Genomic DNA, 18,128 nt, shown 5'->3' with positions numbered 1-18,128 from the left:
CCACGTTATAGTTAGTTGGACTCACTATAACTTGCGCGCCTGCAATGCACTGATGATGACGTCACATATTACATCACTCATGACATGGTCAGTGACATCACTGATGACACCATCCAGTGAATGTGTTTTTTCTGAAAAATAAATATGTTTTATATATGTATTTGTAAAGGTCGATGGAAGAATAAATGTTTAAATAAGTGTGTAAATGGATGTTTTTTCAATAAAATATTGATTGGTTAACTGGCTTATTAAGTGTATCTTAGGAAATACATATATTAGCGAGTAATTTTTAAATATTTAAATATATGTATCAGTGTTTCACTTTGTGTATAAGTGGCTGCATGGGTTGGTGACTGACTCACTGTTTGTATTTGTTTTGAAGACAGCATATGTGCAGGACTGTATGGGTGGCTGAGTGTGTATATGTGTGTGTTAGTGAGTGAATGCCTGCCTCACTAGTGTCTTTATGTTTTAATCTAGTATATGTGAGTATTGATGTATATAAGTGAGTATATGTGAGAGTGAGAGATTGTAAGAGTTCCTGTTTAAATAAGTATGTGTTTCTCTACGTGATTGTTTAAGAGAGTAAGTATGTGTAAGTTTCCTTAGAAGTAAGGTGGTAGTGTGTGTATAGTTGTATATGCTAATAAATGTATGTTCAATAGTTTATTTGCATGTGTGAGTATGTGTGTGAGTAACTTTTGGAAGACTGTCGGTGTGTAACAGGATGTATATGTGTATCACTACATATGATGAGTGAGTATATGTATGAGTGACTATATAGAACTGTTGCTGATTGAGTGGATGTGTATATAGATGGTGGTATTACTGAATTGGTTGTTGTAACTGGTATGGGTATCTCCATTTTTTTTTAAATGTTAGTTTCTATTTTTGAATATGTGTTTCAAGGGTTACATCTCACTGAAAGGAGGTCTGTCACTCTGTCACAAGGATGGTGTCATCAGTGATGTCAAGAGTGAGGTCACTGACCATGTCATGAGTGATGTAATATGTGACGTCATCAGCAGTGCATTGCAGGCGCGCAAGTTATAGTGAGTCCAACTAACTATAACGTGGGAATTTCAATGGTTTTATGTCAGTAAAATTTCCAGCTAACTATAACTGGTGTGAAACCTATGTTTTTTTCAGTGAAATTAATAGGTTTTTTAAATGCTAATTCCTAACTATAACTGGTGTGAAACCTATGGTTTTTTCAGTGAATTTCAAAGGTTTTTTAAATGCTAATTCCTAACTATAACTGGTGTGAAACCTTTGGTTTTTTCAGTGAATTTCATAGGTTTTTTAATAGCAAATTTCTATATCTATGAAATGTAATACTTTTTATAATGAACCCTATAATGTATATTTATGTAATACAATTTTTTTATGTATATTGTTAATGTTTTTTTTTTTTTGCCCTGGAGTGCTTCCGGTGCGCGTCCCGGTGAGCGCACTGGAAAGCGCAGTCTTGCGGCGCGCCCCAGGGCGCGTACCGGTGAGCGTCCCGTTAGCGCTTTTTCCGTGAGCGAAAACATCATCGTGACGTATCGCGTAGCCGCCCCTGGGCTCGCTCCGGGGCGCCTGGGGCGCGTAGTGTAAGCGCGTCGGGTCATGTGACCTAAATATAACATTTTTTATTGGTGCAGGACAGTTTTGGTTTCCAAATGATGAAAGCCCTGGTCATGTGACCTGAAATTAATACTTTTCATTGGTTCAGAACAGTTTTTTTTCCTAATGATGAAAGCCCCCACCTTTTTTCCTCATTCTCACTTTGTACTTTGAGTGAAGAAGAACTGTTGAAAGACCTCTCTGTACTTTTTTGGACTGAAAAATGACTTCAGTAGTAGCAGCATCAGGAGCATCTCAGCCACCACCACCACCACCACCAAGAGGACCACCACAACACCACACTGGTGGAGATGAAGAAGAGGAAGAGTAGGAGGAGGAAGAGGAGGGGAGGAGGATATTCCTGCCAGAAGACAAAGCCCCATATAGGCCAAAGCCACACATTGTATGGGAGTTTTTTTCCATCCCAAGTGGCCTAAAAAAGGTGAATGCGCCAAAGGTGACTTGCCTAATCTGTAACATGGAACTTTCAAGGGGGAACCCTAACAAAAAATACTCATTTGGCAATAACACCATGATTCGCCACATGCAGCGCAAGCATCCCAACAACTATGCTGCGGCAGAGGTGAGAGAACTGGCCAGTAACCCTCCCCAATCTTCGCCCAGCACCTCAAAAAGAAAGCAACCCACTCCATCGGGACCAGAGACAAGAGAGATGGTCCCAAATATTCAACCCCAGTTTGGGAAATACAAGATCACTTGTATTTTTTGTGGGAAAACCATCACCTATGGTGAGCAAAGCATAAAGCTCATCAACCGTGCTGGTGACAACCACAAATGCGCAAAAAATCCATACTTTGTTCCTGTTTTTTTTTTGCTCCAGTTGAGCCGTTTTCAATTCCTTATTTTTTGTTTCTCCCCAGAAAAAAAACAAAAAAAATATAAAATAGTTCATAAAAGCCAAAAAAAAGTACAAAATGTTACAAAAATTTAACAAAATATAAAACAACAAAAAGAAGAAAAAAACTGTTCTTTTCAGAACTACCTCCAATTTATAAAAAAGGCTACATTTTTAAAAAACTCTGTCATTCTTTTTCCCCCATGGTAAGCTCCCCGGTTCGCTCCCCGGTGCGCGTACCGGGCGCTCCCCCCGCGCAAATCGAAAAATCGGCCTTTTTATGGCCCCCACATCAAACCTAGGGGATCAGGGGGGGGTCTATCCTGCCCCCTTTTGGTCATTCCCCTCTTTGTTTTTGCCACCTCTTGTGTCTCGATCCTACCGAGACACAAGATGGCGGCCGCTCCGGACTGTTTGGAATGTTTACAGACACCCGAGAGCTAATCAGCTTTCCGCGCGCGAACTCGCGTAGCGCGCTGGTTCGCGTACCGGGGCGCGCTTATAGATATATATATTTTTTTGAACCTAAATTACTCAAAATCCACTGGAGCACATATCTTGAGACATAGCAAAGGCACATCGGGCTACCAGTCCCTACAATTTTGCCAAGTTTCGTGGAAATCCATTCAGCCGTTCGGGCTAAAAGTGAGGTCGACCGCCCTATGGAAATTAACATGGGGAAAACACGTTTTGGGACCCCCCTTTTTTCTCGGCCCCCGCTTGACGAATCCCCCCCACACTTTTAGGCAAGGACCGGAGCGCCGCGAGGCAAATTTGAGGAAATTTTCAGGCAGATTCCTCAACCGGCACCAAAGTTATTCCCAATAGAATGTTGCGATTTCCCTATTGAAAATAATCCTAACTATAACTACCTACTGGCGACCGCCAGTAGGTTATTATATATATATATATATATATATATATATATATATATATATATATATATATATATATATATATTATATATATATATATATATACTGCAATATAGTATAAACATTGAAAGCAAGTAGTCCTAATGCTAGAAGAAGTACTTTGAATATACTGTTAGTGATGCCAAAATGGCTGTGTAAATTAATCTCTCCCTGATGTTATCTGCTGCAATCTGAAGGTCACGAGTTTAATTCTTGGCAAGGCCAACTAAACCTACCGGTATTCTGATCTGAGAAATCTGAGTACCATTCAATTGGGTGATAAGAGCACATACAGGGTGGCCACTTCCCTCCCGGTCATTAGGAGCACTCTTCATATCCTGGAATGTTCTGTAATAGTCTAATGCATTCTGGGTTTTGTATTTATTTATTTATAAAGTTTTATATAGCTTGTATTGCTTCCATTGATCTAATTAGCCAGAAAACAGCGGAAAGTCAATGTTTTGAAAAGTTCTGGACTTTACGACATGTATGAGGTAGCCCCCATTGCACATACTATTAACAGTCGTTTTCACTGTAATTTAGCCATCCTCTTACATGCTCTGTAACTTTCCCTGCATCTCTCTTCCAGAGCCTCATAGGTTTGCCCTTTCTCTCTGTCCCCTTACTTCTGTCTCCCCTCCTCTGCCCTACTCTCTCCTTCTCGCACACATTCTCTTTGGCTCTTTTTTTTCCCCTTCTTTTCTCCTTTCTCTGTTTCTCCCAATATCTCTAGCACACCACTCTGTATGTTTTTCTCCCTACCTCCGTCCCTCTCTTACTTTCACGTAGGGCTTATTTTTCTCACTACCAGGAATCCAGAGCTGGTGCTGAATCTTAAAGATAATGAATGCCCCAAGGTTAGCAAGAGATAAGCTTGGTGTTCAAGGTTGCAACGTCGAAGGGGACCGGAGGAAGATGACCCTTCATCTGACGCAAAAACTCCTCATTACACTCTGCACCTTTCCGGAATTCAAAGCCTCCAAATCAATATGAGGATTGTTTGATTATATGAACTGCCTACAACACTTACCCAGTTGAACAGCACTCTGGGAGCTGTAGTTGTGAGAGAACAGCAGCCGAGTTACACCATGTGACCTTGGGTCAGCGGATTTCCGCCTACGGCAGTGTTCCTGAACTATTGAAAGGTGAGGGTGGAGTCACTCTTTGCGCAGGCAGCAGCATCTGACGAAGGCAATGGAGCCGAAATGCATTATGCGCAGCTGCAACTGAATAAATTTCTTCCAAAGTTACCCCCTGAGTGGCCTTTCTCCTGTTCTTCGCGGAGTGGGACCAATTCGGATATTGTACGGGCCAGTCAGAGGCTCGTGAGAGGTCCCGTTGCTACAAGAGGCTGGAAATTTTACTGACTTTCGCTGCTTGCAGCGCCACACGTGTTCAAGGGATTGAATTATTTCCAGCTCACCCCGAGGTGCACGCCAGATATCTGAAATGACTGCGTGAAGCAGCTTGCAACCAGCAAGGAGACGGACTCACTATGTCACTGCCTCGAGTTTCAGCAGGCGCACACACACCCGAGGTTGCAACGTCGAAGGGGACCGGAGGAAGATGACCCTTCATCTGACGCAAAAACTCCTCATTACACTCTGCACCTTTCCGGAATTCAAAGCCTCCAAATCAATATGAGGATTGTTTGATTATATGAACTGCCTACAACACTTACCCAGTTGAACAGCACTCTGGGAGCTGTAGTTGTGAGAGAACAGCAGCCGAGTTACACCATGTGACCTTGGGTCAGCGGATTTCCGCCTACGGCAGTGTTCCTGAACTATTGAAAGGTGAGGGTGGAGTCACTCTTTGCGCAGGCAGCAGCATCTGACGAAGGCAATGGAGCCGAAATGCATTATGCGCAGCTGCAACTGAATACATTTCTTCCAAAGTTACCCCCTGAGTGGCCTTTCTCCTGTTCTTCGCGGAGTGGGACCAATTCGGATATATATATATATATATATATATATATAATATATATATATATATATATATATATATATATATATACTGCAATATAGTATAAACATTGAAAGCAAGTAGTCCTAATGCTAGAAGAAGTACTTTGAATATACTGTTAGTGATGCCAAAATGGCTGTGTAAATTAATCTCTCCCTGATGTTATCTGCTGCAATCTGAAGGTCACGAGTTTAATTCTTGGCAAGGCCAACTAAACCTACCGGTATTCTGATCTGAGAAATCTGAGTACCATTCAATTGGGTGATAAGAGCACATACAGGGTGGCCACTTCCCTCCCGGTCATTAGGAGCACTCTTCATATCCTGGAATGTTCTGTAATAGTCTAATGCATTCTGGGTTTTGTATTTATTTATTTATAAAGTTTTATATAGCTTGTATTGCTTCCATTGATCTAATTAGCCAGAAAACAGCGGAAAGTCAATGTTTTGAAAAGTTCTGGACTTTACGACATGTATGAGGTAGCCCCCATTGCACATACTATTAACAGTCGTTTTCACTGTAATTTAGCCATCCTCTTACATGCTCTGTAACTTTCCCTGCATCTCTCTTCCAGAGCCTCATAGGTTTGCCCTTTCTCTCTGTCCCCTTACTTCTGTCTCCCCTCCTCTGCCCTACTCTCTCCTTCTCGCACACATTCTCTTTGGCTCTTTTTTTTTCCCTTCTTTTCTCCTTTCTCTGTTTCTCCCAATATCTCTAGCACACCACTCTGTATGTTTTTCTCCCTACCTCCGTCCCTCTCTTACTTTCACGTAGGGCTTATTTTTCTCACTACCAGGAATCCAGAGCTGGTGCTGAATCTTAAAGATAATGAATGCCCCAAGGTTAGCAAGAGATAAGCTTGGTGTTCTGGACGGTCCCTTTACATCACTAAAGCGGGCTCTCTCTTCGGTCGCATTGGATAGACAGCGCGTGCTGGCAGTGCCCTTGACGTGCTCCGCGCGCAGGGATCGGACGCCCTGACCTTCACCCCATGGGCAGACGAGAAACAAGCTGCGCCTCAGAGGAGCTGGTGGCGTGGGAGCCGGCGCCCTTGTAGGGCGCGGCCAATGCCCCTCCCCCCGCCCCCGCCCCGTGGCAGTAACACTACCTCACCCTGCTTTGTGGACGAGCCAGCATTGTGTTGTGATTACAAGTCTCCTTCTTCACTAGCCCGCCTCTATTGTCCAGGAGGCATGGCTGGCAGGACAGCACAGGGGCACTGCCCTCGCCCCCAAGGACTCCCCTGTCCCTGGTCCACTCAGCCCTGCACGGAGTGCTGCACTCTGCGTTGAGTCCGTGGTGTGTGTGTGTGTAGTGTACTGCGTCAGGAGCTGGAACTCGTGAAACAATATTACAAATTCGAACATTAGAATGTGCCAGTTCCCAAATGTGCCAATGACAGGGCCCCAAATAAGCAAGAGGCAGGGCTTCTGAAACATGTCCATGTGCGCATCAATAGTGTGTGCTTGGTGTGGAATGGTCAAGGAAATGTTTGTGAATCATCCGCACAACAGTATATAGTACAATAATAAACAAAGCTAACATTCCAAAGTAAATAGCTGATTATGTTGATCACATGCATTCATATGTGCAAATGAACAGCAAACAGGGGGACACTGCATAGACAGGCCCTCAGAACTACAGCCGCCTATGCACGAAGAGCATCATGCAAAGCAGTTCTGATGCAAAAAGACCAAGACAGAGAGACCCCTGTCCCACATGCACAGTCTCACGCAACACACTTCTAGTCGGCACACAGCCAGGCACTCAAAGGTGGACAGGGACTCGGACAGGTGGACCAATGGCTGTGTACCAGAAAGGTAGATGCAGCCTTCGCGCCCATTATATCTTTCACCTCTTTAAAGATTAAATACAATTCAAAGTGGAGAAAGATAGTGTAAATGCCCATTCAATCTTTGGATTATCCTCGCAAAAACACTTCAACTAGATTTTGAAATGCTTACTGCTCTTTAGAATGCTTACCAGTAGAAAATAACACTGCAATCTCATGCATGCTTATTCTAGTCTTGGCCTCTTTCGAATAAATATCAGGGGTATTTGAAGTTGTGAAAGTTTTTCTCCCCAAACTTTGCAAGTTATCATAAAACAATTTCAAACCTCGTGAACTTATAAAAATCCCTAAATGTAGGGTTTTCTGGAAACAAGGAGTTTGTAGGCATTTTTGTCCACAATCGAAGTTTCGTAAAGGTGACAACTTCACAAGTGCATGAAGTTGAACGATTACCAACTCCAAGAATTGTTGCCAGCTAAATTATAATAATACACAATCCTACATACATAGGTAGGAATGCAACGTACTAGTTTTATTTCTTTAGCCTTATATAGGGCATATTTCGAATTTCCGGATCACTTTTATATGCAGAACACTAAGGGGCACATTAGGATGGCGGGCGGGCTTTGCCTGCCCGCCACCCTAATGGGGATGTGGACCACCCGCCTACAGGGCGGGGGTCCCGAATTGGGCATTAGGATGCGCCCGCCACACAGGAGGGCGCATCCTGTATATTTACCATTGCGACGGGCGGAGCTGAAATCTCCGCCCGCCGCAATGGTAAAAATGCACGTTGTGCATTTCAAAGCACAACATGACAGGCACCGCGCGGTGCCTGCCATGTTGCACATTGAAATGCGGGGGGGTACCATAGGTACCCCCCATGTGCACCCCCCAAGCCCCGGACTCCCAGGGGGCCCGCAACGGGCCCCCGCAGGGAGTCTCCGCATGCCTTTCCGTGGCGGCATTGCCGCCACGGAAAGGCATTGACAAATGCCCATAGTAATATGGCGGGCGGTGTCTGACAGACACGGCCACCATGTTACTGGTTTTCCGGCCCGGCCGCAAGGCGACCGGGCGGAAAACATGCGGGCGGTGTTTTGCACAGCCGCGGTCCCCCCCGCCATACTAATATGGCGGGGGGGAATTGGGCTGTGGATGTCGGGCGCATTTGCTCCGCTAGGGTGGCGGTGGCCACCGCCACCCTGGCGGAGCAAATCCGCCCGACATCCTAATGGACCCCTATGAGTACAGTCCAGGCCTTTTACACTTAGCCACTGTATTAAGTGTCTTGGGTCGAACGAAGCAAACCAGTTTACATTCCTAAAATGCATTGATTGGGTAAATGAGAGACCAGAACCAAAATCATAGGTGATCTGAATAAATGGAACGATATTGTACCCCTATATGCCCTGCAATCTGCAGTCTGTGAATGTACTAGAGGTGGTTGATGTTGGTGACTGACTTTTTGTTTTCTGCTTATGAAGTAGATGATAAACCCAAACTTAATGTACACATGTTCAGGTATATTCGTTGCCCTATGTTTACAGTTACCCGTGAATGAGTCTTGTACAGTAAATCTTTGTAATGGGACACAAAGAAGGTAAGGCAATGGCCTACATTGAAATGGTGCCTTGTTACTGTGAGGCAGTGCTGTGCTGAACATGCACAAATGTCTAGGAGCAAATGCCTTCCTTTACAATAGTTCCTGTTAAAACAGACCTTTATTTTAGAACCATAGTTAATAAAAACAAGAGATGCCAATTACTGCTTAGCAGTAGCTAACCTCTATCCCTAAAGTATGACTCTTGTATTTCTCTGTTGAAAAAAAAGTTTTATATAGCGCTGGCTAGACCCAGAGGTATCAGTGCGCTTTACATGAGGATGTACAAATGCTTCAAAACATAGTTATACAGTTACAACAGTTTCAGGTACATAGTTACTAGGATACATGAGTTACAAAGGCATGGTTCAGGTATGGGGAAGAAAAAGCAGGCAGGGGAGAGAGAGAAGGAGTAGAAGATGAAGATGAATAGTGAGGGAGGAAAGAGGTGAGGGGGAGAAGGGAACACAACAGGGCAATGAGAAAAGAAACCGTGGCTGACGATCGGATGGGCAGGTGACGGCAAGGGGGGAACCAGAGCCAAACTCCTCAATAGCTGCGTAGGGCAACTCCATCGGTCATCGGCCAAAGGTTGTTCGGTCGCCGAAGTACATCAGAGGGTTCAAGTATCAGCCTAGGGGAGATCATCAAAACGGTTTCAAAGAGAGCGCCTTTAACGGTGTACGGAGCTCAGCTCCCAGCGATAATGGGAACATTCCCGAACCTCCGCTATGTGTGAAACCCTTAACACTGTGGACTCTCTCAGATGAGTATTTAAGACTCCAGGGCATACATGCTGGATCCCTCCCCAAAAAGGGGAGAAGGAGTACTTTGGCAAGGGGCACATTAAAGGAGGCCATTTAAGGCCCTTTTCCGCTATTTGTGAACCCCTTAACACAGTGGAGTCTCTCAGGGGGGGAATCTGAGACTCCGGGGCAAAAATGCTGGATCCCTCCCCAACAAGGGGATAGGGAGTGCTTTGGCAAGGGGCATAATCAAGGAGGCCGTTAAGGGACAGTTGAGTGGTAGGGGAGGACCTATATAGCAGAATGGGGTAAGAGAGTAGGTACGCTGGTACAGACGTCTACTGTCCAAGAGCAACTAACATTGAAGGTAGTAGGAGAAAGCCAAGAAAATAAATTGAGTAGTCGGCAAAGAGAACGTAGCTAATCAAAATCAGTTACCCTAATGGTCATAAAAGGGAGGGCTAGCTGTAAAAAGTGAGTTAAAGGGTGAAGAGAGCGTCGGCATAATATGGAGATCGCAGGAACATTGGGAACAAGTGATTGCGGAGGGAAAGGGAAGAAGTGGCCCTGGAGGAGAGTTTGGCCGCCATTTTAAGGTCAGGCCGTTACTGGCAGTATCACATATTAAGGTCAGTACAGGGACGGTCACCAGGGGTGCTGGAACAGTACAGTGTTACTACATTACATCTGATTCAAAAACAAAAAAAAGGCGAAACTAAACATAAAAACAGTCCTACGGAGCATAGAGGGAAATGCGCGAGGCGAAGAGGTGGCAGCATGAGGGGTAAAGAGGGAAGGGGAAGGATAAGAAATGGGGGAAAGGGGAGCAGATCAGGACAGAAACATGACCGGCAGAGGATCAATAGTCATTTTATCCCAAGAAATAGGTGAGAGGGATGAAAGAGAGAGGGGTGTAGGGATTTGGGGCCATTGGTCTCAACAACCAGTAAACTGAGACCATAGAAGGTGAGAGGGGAGTAGAAGACCTAGGAGAGGGTCAATCCGTTGTGGTGGGGCAGTACAACTGAGGAGACAGCGTTTAAGGTAACCCAGAAGGGATCCGTAGGAAAGGAGGAACAGACAAAGGATGCCAAGATGGCGGATCTGGGTGCTGGGCACAGAAAATAAACAAAGTAAACCAAAATGGTGGGGTGCGTACAAACATCCCAAGTCCTAAGACCAGAATGGTTGGATCTGCGGGAGATGCAGGTAGTTGGTAGCTGCCAGCGTGTCAGGGGGAGGCGGGCTGGAGATCATGGAAACAAGAGGAAAGGCCAGCCGCGATCATAGGTGCAGTGCCGAGGGGTCAGTAGTGACGCCAATCGGTTCTCTTCCTCGATTAGGGGAACTCGTCAGACCAGGGTCCGACGAGTGTTCAGGCTTTTACAAAGCTTCAAATTCCAAATAGGATAGCCCTGTTCCTTATTCCTGTATTACAAAAGGAAGTGATATAATATTTATGAATGCAGCAAAGCATTCATTAAACCAAACCTGAGTGATTAATTTGCATGTGTCCTATTTTAATTACATACTAACATCAGTGTGAACCAGAAGCAAGGGCCTACCAGGGTTAACTATATAGCAAACTTTTTATTTCAGTTGTTTAAATAAACCCCGTTGTAGGACTTGTTTTTTTCTAAGTTTGAACTAAGACTCTGCGAAGTTTAAACTTTGTCAACTCTGGGTCGGGGGGGGGGGGGTGCTACCATGGCAGGGATTCCCAGCAGCTGGATGGCCTGTCCATGATGGGTGGGATTTCAGGCTGCAGGAAAAGGTAGTTCTACAGCCCGTCAGGGCTGCCATTAGCCTTGAGTGGCAGTGGAGAACTGCAGTTATGGCTGTGATTAGCCTTGGGTGGCAGTGCAGGGCTACAGTCATGGCTGTCATTAGCCTTGAGTGGCAGTGGAGAACTGCAGCCAGGGCCGTCATTAACCTTGAGTGGCAGTGGAGAACTGCAGCCAGGGCCGTCATTAGCCTTGAGTGGCAGTGGAGAACTGCAGCCAGGGCCGTCATTAGCCTGGAGTGGCAGTGGAGAACTGCAGCCAGGGCCGTCATTAGCCTTGAGTGGCAGTAGAGAACTGCAGCCAGGGCCGTCATTAGCCTGGAGTGGCAGTGGAGAATGGCATTTATGGCTGTCATTAGCCTTGAGTGCCGGTGGAGAACCGCAGTTATGGCTGTCATTAGCCTTGAGTTGCAGTGCAGAACTACAGTCATGGCAGTCATTAGCCTTGAGTGGCAGTGGAGAACTGCAGTTATGGCTGTCATTAGCGTTGAGGGGCAGTACAGAACTGCAGTAATGGCTGTCATTAGCCTTGAGTGGCAGTGGAGAATGGTAGTTATGGCTGTCATTAGCCTTGAGTGGCAGTGGAGAACTGCAGTTATGGCTGTCATTAGCGTTGAGGGGCAGTACAGAACTGCAGTAATGGCTGTCATTAGCCTTGAGTGGCAGTGGAGAATGGTAGTTATGGCTGTCATTAGCCTTGAGTGGCAGTGGAGAACTGTAGTCAGGGCTGCCATTAGCCTTGAGGGGCAGTGGAGAACTGAAGGTATGGCTGTCATTAGCATTGAGGGGCAGTACAGAACTGCAGTAATGGCTGTCATTAGCCTTGAGTGGCAGTGGAGAACTGCAGTTATGGCTGTCATTAGCGTTGAGGGGCAGTGCAGAACTGCAGTAATGGCTGTCATTAGCCTTGAGTGGCAGTGGAGAATGGCAATATGGCTGTCATTAGGCTTGAGGGGCAGTGTAGAATGGTAGTTATGGCTGCCATTAGCCTTGAGTGGCAGTGGAGAACTGCAGTCAGGGCTGCCATTAGCCTTGAGGGGCAGTGGAGAACTGCAGTTATGGCTGTCATTAGCCTTGAGTGGCAGTGGATAACTGCATTTATGTCTGTCATTAGCCTTGAGTGGCAGTGGAGAACTGCAGTCAGAGCTGTCATTAGCCTTGAGTGGCAGTGTAGAACTGCAGTCAGGGCTGCCATTAGCGGCAGTGCAGAATGGCAGTTATGACTGCCATAAGCCTTGAGTGACAGTGGAGAACTGCAGTTATGGCTGTTATTAGCCTTGAGTGGCAGTGGAGAACTGAAGTCAAGGCTGCCATTAGCCTTGAGGGGCAGTGCAGTACTATAGTCATGGCTGTCATTAGCCTTGAGTGGCAGTGGAGAACTGAAGTCAAGGCTGCCATTAGCCTTGAGGGGCAGTGCAGAACTATAGTCATGGCTGTCATCAGCCTTGAGTGGCAGTGGAGAACTTCAGTTATGGCTGTTATTAGCCTTGTGTGGCAGTGGGGAACTGCAGTCAGGGCTGCCATTAGCGGCAGTGGAGAATGGCAGTTATGGCTGTCATTAGCCTTGAGTGGCAGTGGAGAACTTCAGTTATGGCTGTTATTAGCCTTGAGTGGCAGTGGGGAACTGCAGTCAGGGCTGCCATTAGCGGCAGTGGAGAATGGCAGTTATGGCTGTCATTAGCTTTGAGTCACAGTGGATAACTGCATTTATGGCTGTCATTAGCCTTGAGTGGCAGTGGAGACCTGCAGTTATGGCTTTCATTAGCCTTGAGTGACCGTGTGGAACTGCAGTCAGGGCTGCCAGTAACCTCCTTGAGTGGCAGTGGAGAACGGCAGTCAGGGCTGCCATTAGCCTTGAGTGGCAGTGGAGAACTGCAGTTATGGCTGTGATTAGCCTTGAGTGGCAGTGGGGAACTGCAGTTATGGCTGTCATTAGCCTTGAGTGGCAGTGGAGAACTGCAGTCAGGGCTGCCATTAGCCTCCTTGAGTGGCAGTGGGGAACTGCAGTCAGGGCTGTCATTAGCCTTGAGTGGTAGTGCAGAAATACAAGAGAAGCCACATTCCATCTCCACCCATACCAAGTTCCACCTCTTAGGGCAGATCTACAAGTGGTCTATACCAATCTACATAATACTGGTCCAAAAACACAAACAAGGCTTATGTCCTTCTGTGTGGTGGGACTATTAATAATGGAGACCTGTCCTACTCTGGAAAAAAGTGACTTTAGTTTTGCAAACTCACAAACCGAAGTGTTCTGTAGCCATTCTGTACCTGTTTTATGCTTGCTATCATGGACCTCAGCAGTCCAACTCGCTTTTTCTCCACGATGTATTACGTCACCCCTGCTACTCATCTCTTCACTCACCGATTCTTCTTCTTCCTTCTACAGACCAACAGCCAAGATGTCGGAGCTGGAGCGGCCAAGAAGCGGTCTGAGTGTGGCCAGCAGCGTGGCCACCATCTCCTCTGTCAACCTGGGCTCGAAGGTCAGTGAGAAGCTTTTATCAGACAGCAGGGCTTGTGGAACTTGTAGATAAAATGTGCATGTGCCTTGGAAATGCGACTCGCTATTGAAAGGCCTGCGGGGGTGAAGAGCGTCACTTACCTGCATTCAGCATCCGTGCTTTGTCGGGATCTCTCCTGATCCCTTGGTTGTTAGCTAATTTTGTTTCCCCATTTAATGAGGTTGATCATAAAGCAGCAGATGTGAGCGTTACCCCTCCATTGAAAACCGGTGAAGATTTCAACACACAAATGATGCTATAGCAATTTGGTAACTTATTTCCTGTTTTAAAATGTGCTCATGTGCAGCTTCAGGATTCTTTAATTAAGTTATCAATGGTGGAAGGTAGAAAGGAAAGAAAAGCAAGATAGTAAGAAGTGGCGTGGTGGATCCCGCTAAGAGTGAAGTGAACAGGTAATTTATTTGCTTTCAACAAACCACCACAATTAAAGGACACTGCGTAGGATGAGGACAAGCGCGACATAGCTCTGTTGACCTCACTTGAGTACCCTCAACAGCATAAGGTTTTGTAAGGCGGGGTCTGTGATTTGATGCCAACCTAAATGATTTTGTAGGCTTCTCAGGGATCCTGGATGAGATGGACTGACCAGGGCATTACCCCTCATAAACCTATACATCACCTTGAGCAACTGGACTCTAAATGTATACTTAAGCCTGATTTTAGTTCAAGTTGACTTCTTCCACTGGACTCCTATGGGTTTTCCATTTTGTCACTGGGAAAGAGGTGCTTAAATGTTAATAAACATCAAGCATGGCAATTTACCAAAATGTTCCTGACGTCCGGGCTGACAAAGCTGTCAAGCTAGACTTAGAACTGCTTTGAGTGGTCTGTTTATTTGTCAGGAATTGGAAAATGACACTAAATAGGCCCTGCATCGATAGATGGTATAGTTATGTGTGTTAATAGCACCTCCTGAGAGTTTAACATCCCAGTGTGTTTTTTATTGATTGGAAACTAGGGTGTCCTTTGTGAAATATTTACAAAACATATGTGCATGGTCTAAAGTTTTTCTTAGGAATCCCTCACCAGTACTGTCAAATGGCTTGGTTGCTATCTGCCAAGTATTGATCCCACCTCTTGTCTGTTTTTCCACCAACCTACACTTCCAGTATTTCACTCTTGAAATTGTTCATTCATTCTTTCTCTGTCTGTAAATTGTGGCCTTTCTCATTCTTGCTGTAAATCAAAGAAAGAAGAAAAATAAATCCCAGTCTATAAAAATCAGTGGGAGTGCCCCCCCACCTGCAAACACCGGCTCAGATTAAGCACTGTTGGAAACACATTGTTGTCTGCAGAGGGGGTTCAGTTTTCTAAACAGCATCAACCCGTGTGGAGCTTTCACTATCCTGTTAACCATTGCTTTTTTAGATAAACCCAATTAAGTTATTTGCCTTTCTTGCTTACTTTGCCCGCAAACGTGAAAACTTCTGAAAAGGCTAACTTCAATGAGTAAACACAGAAGTCAAAGAAAGACAGTGAGGCCTTCAATATTTATATATAGAGCTCCCAAAACACTGAAAGTCACCAGAAAAACACGTCCATGATAGGGATACTACAATACACGCGGCATCGTTGGAATTAAATGCTCTGACTTTTTATTCTAGCGCACTGAAACTGACAAAAAGAGCATACGGCAGCATTCTCAGATTTGGTTAAATTAAAACGTAAACATTGATAATTTTAACAGCCTCGACTTTCCTGAGGTAACCCAGGGCTGCTCTGAAATGTCGTGGCCATGAGTCCGGTACATGCACAAGTTCTTCTTGCCTAATTAGATATACAGTCCTGCCCCAGATTTAAAATAGACGACGGACTTGCTTCACCTTATACCTCCATCTTGCTTTGCTTTTCATATGTGAGCGCGCACATCTCTCACTGCCTCCTGTCAAAAATGAGTTCACAAATTCCGCTTTTCAGCTTGCTTAATGGTATTTGTAGTTCTAAAAGGGAGAATGGAAGGCGACAGAAAAATACCAGAATGCAACAAGAAATCCGGCCTGGGTGAACCACTTACACCTGGGCTGTTACTACTCGAGGTCTGTGTGGGCGTTTGTGGGCATGCCGTCCGCCTGCCCTGCGAAAACAGTCAACAGAAGGCACTCGCCGCCGGCACCTTCTTGAAATAGCATTTACAGCAGAGAGGCCAGGTGCCGCAGAGAGTCCACTGGGGTCGCGACCCCTCGCCCTCAGCATGCCAGTTTTGCCCCTGCTGACAGTCAGCAGCACCACGAGAGTCCCGCTGAGGCACCTGTTGGCGATAAATCTGCAATGGCCGCTGGTGGTGGCGCACAGTACGTCCTTCTTGTTATGTTTCTTTGCATTACAAGTACAATATTAAACATTTTCATAGCCCTTTTCACAACGAGAATTGTCTCTAGACGTCTTCATAAAAGGTGATATTGGTATTGAACTTGATCCTAATCTTATGGAGGTTGATTGGCTAACTCAGCCTTCCTGGGACTCTCAAAGGTGGCCAGCAGGTGAGACACAGATCTCCGTGGATCAAGGAAAACCCAGTGAGGTGCCTTACCAGCTTGCATCCAAAGCTTCATACTTCAGCTTTTCTCCCCCTGGGACTCCCTGCAAACATTGTTGAATTCATACTGGAATGGGGCTCCCGTGTGAATCGTTTTTAGGTTTTACCTGCATCATTGGCAGGACCTAATGTAGACTTATGGGGGTGGCCAGCCCCTTGCTCATGTTTCAATTGTCTCCCTTTCCCGCCCGTGATCTGGTGGGTTTTCTCCCTATTCTTGTGTTTGTGCCACTCCAGGTGGATTTCGGACTCACCGAGCTTGTGACTGGATGTGTTGTGCCTTTGTACTACTTGCATCGGCACGTGGCATTGCAGTACATGGTTGATTACTTTCTTTTCCTCTCTGTCACTTCCCATCCCCTTCTCTTTTTGCAGTGCTTTCCCCTTTGCATTAATAATAAGCATTCCAGATGTACAGTGGCAATATGGGGGAAAAACATTTTGAAAACCAATATGACGGCTCCCTGGTGCCATAGGCAAGGTCTGTGTGGCTTTGCCAATGCTTGTTTCTGCATGCCACTGCATTGGACTGGAGTTCTCGGGCTGCTTTGAATAATTTTCTGTGTGTGCTACTGTGGTAGCTTTGTGAGGCTGAGAGAATGGAACTGCAGTTACAGAACACCAAATAAAATGCCAGACTGGTTTAAAATCACGATCGCTACAATCACTGTCCCGAGAGAGTAATTTCCTTTATTAAGAATATTTCTTTATTCACAGATAGGTAAAGTATGGAAGTTTAATAATAGACAAAATATAATATAACTTTTGTGGCCCAGGCATGATCCTAAACATTTTTATACTGTAATGATCAAATAAGATTGGAGCCCTTTGGAAGTGTTATTCTCTCTGACGAAAACCATGAATCAGAAATCTTTAGGTTCGGGTTCTTAAGTCGACCAATGCTTCTTTAACTGCTGTAGGTGTTAGTCAGAAATGCATAGTATATCACATGCTCTACTAATCTACTCTTTGCACCAGTTCTGAAAAGATCTGGGTTCAAGAGGGGGAAGCACACATTGTTAGTGCTCAGGCCGCTGAGTCTCCTCGAAGCCCCAAAAAACCTACTTCCAAAAAGTGGGACCTAAACTCAAAGTAGAAAGATTTCTGGTTTGGAATGAAAAACTGAACAACTGCCAAAGTGTGTCTATGCACTAAAGGAGGCCACTGAGGATCCACAGGTCAGAAACAGGGCCACCAAACACAGTCTAGGGAAACACGATACAACTTAAACTTGTTTCAAAGGTCAAAGTACCAGTTGGGAACTGTTTATTTATTTTTATTTTAGGTTTTTATAGAGCGCGTAGTCACCCAACGGGTATCCCAGCGCTGAACCTCGTGGTCCTGAAGGATGGAAGTTCGGGAGAGGGGGTGATTTAAGGGTCAGGAATCCACAATAGGATCCGTAGGCAACGGAAGTAGCACTATAACAAATATTCAAGGGCACAGGTTCTCACAAAATCATGAGCAATGACTGGACAAACGGGCTTCCACCTTATAATGTCCTAATGCAGATTTAAATCATGACCTAATTTCTCTGGCTGTGGGCTCTCCTGGCCCAGGGAATGCTCAGCTTTTCGAGTCTCCTTCCATATAGATCTTTAAGTCTTCTTCCATCTACATTGTTGAGTCCTCTTCCATGTAGATCTTTGCATCCTCTTCCATATCGATCTTTGCGTCCTCTTCCATATAGAGCTTTCAGTCCCCTTCCGTATAGGTCCTTGAGTCCTCTTCCATATAGATCTTTGAGTCCTCTTCCATATAGATCTTTGAGTCTTCTTACATATAGATCCTTGTGACCTT

At 45.4% G+C, this 18,128-nt stretch overlaps 1 protein-coding gene across 1 annotated transcript in view; it reads left to right on the top strand.

The window, feature by feature from the left end:
* LOC147701703 (uncharacterized) overlaps positions 1–18,128 on the top strand; it is a 241,016-nt gene that overhangs the window by 98,858 nt on the left and 124,030 nt on the right. The window contains exon 2 of the mRNA XM_086930336.1: positions 13,657–13,753. Coding sequence (XP_086786462.1) covers positions 13,670–13,753 — 84 coding nt within the window. The 5' untranslated portion in view covers positions 13,657–13,669. The remainder of the gene's footprint in view (positions 1–13,656; positions 13,754–18,128) is intronic.

Source organism: Lissotriton vulgaris, chromosome 7 (assembly GCF_964263255.1).
Source record: "Lissotriton vulgaris chromosome 7, aLisVul1.2, whole genome shotgun sequence".
NCBI classification, from domain to species: domain Eukaryota; kingdom Metazoa; phylum Chordata; class Amphibia; order Caudata; family Salamandridae; genus Lissotriton; species Lissotriton vulgaris.
Note: the sequence above shows the minus strand (reverse complement) of the source record. Positions and strands in the feature narration are given on the sequence as shown.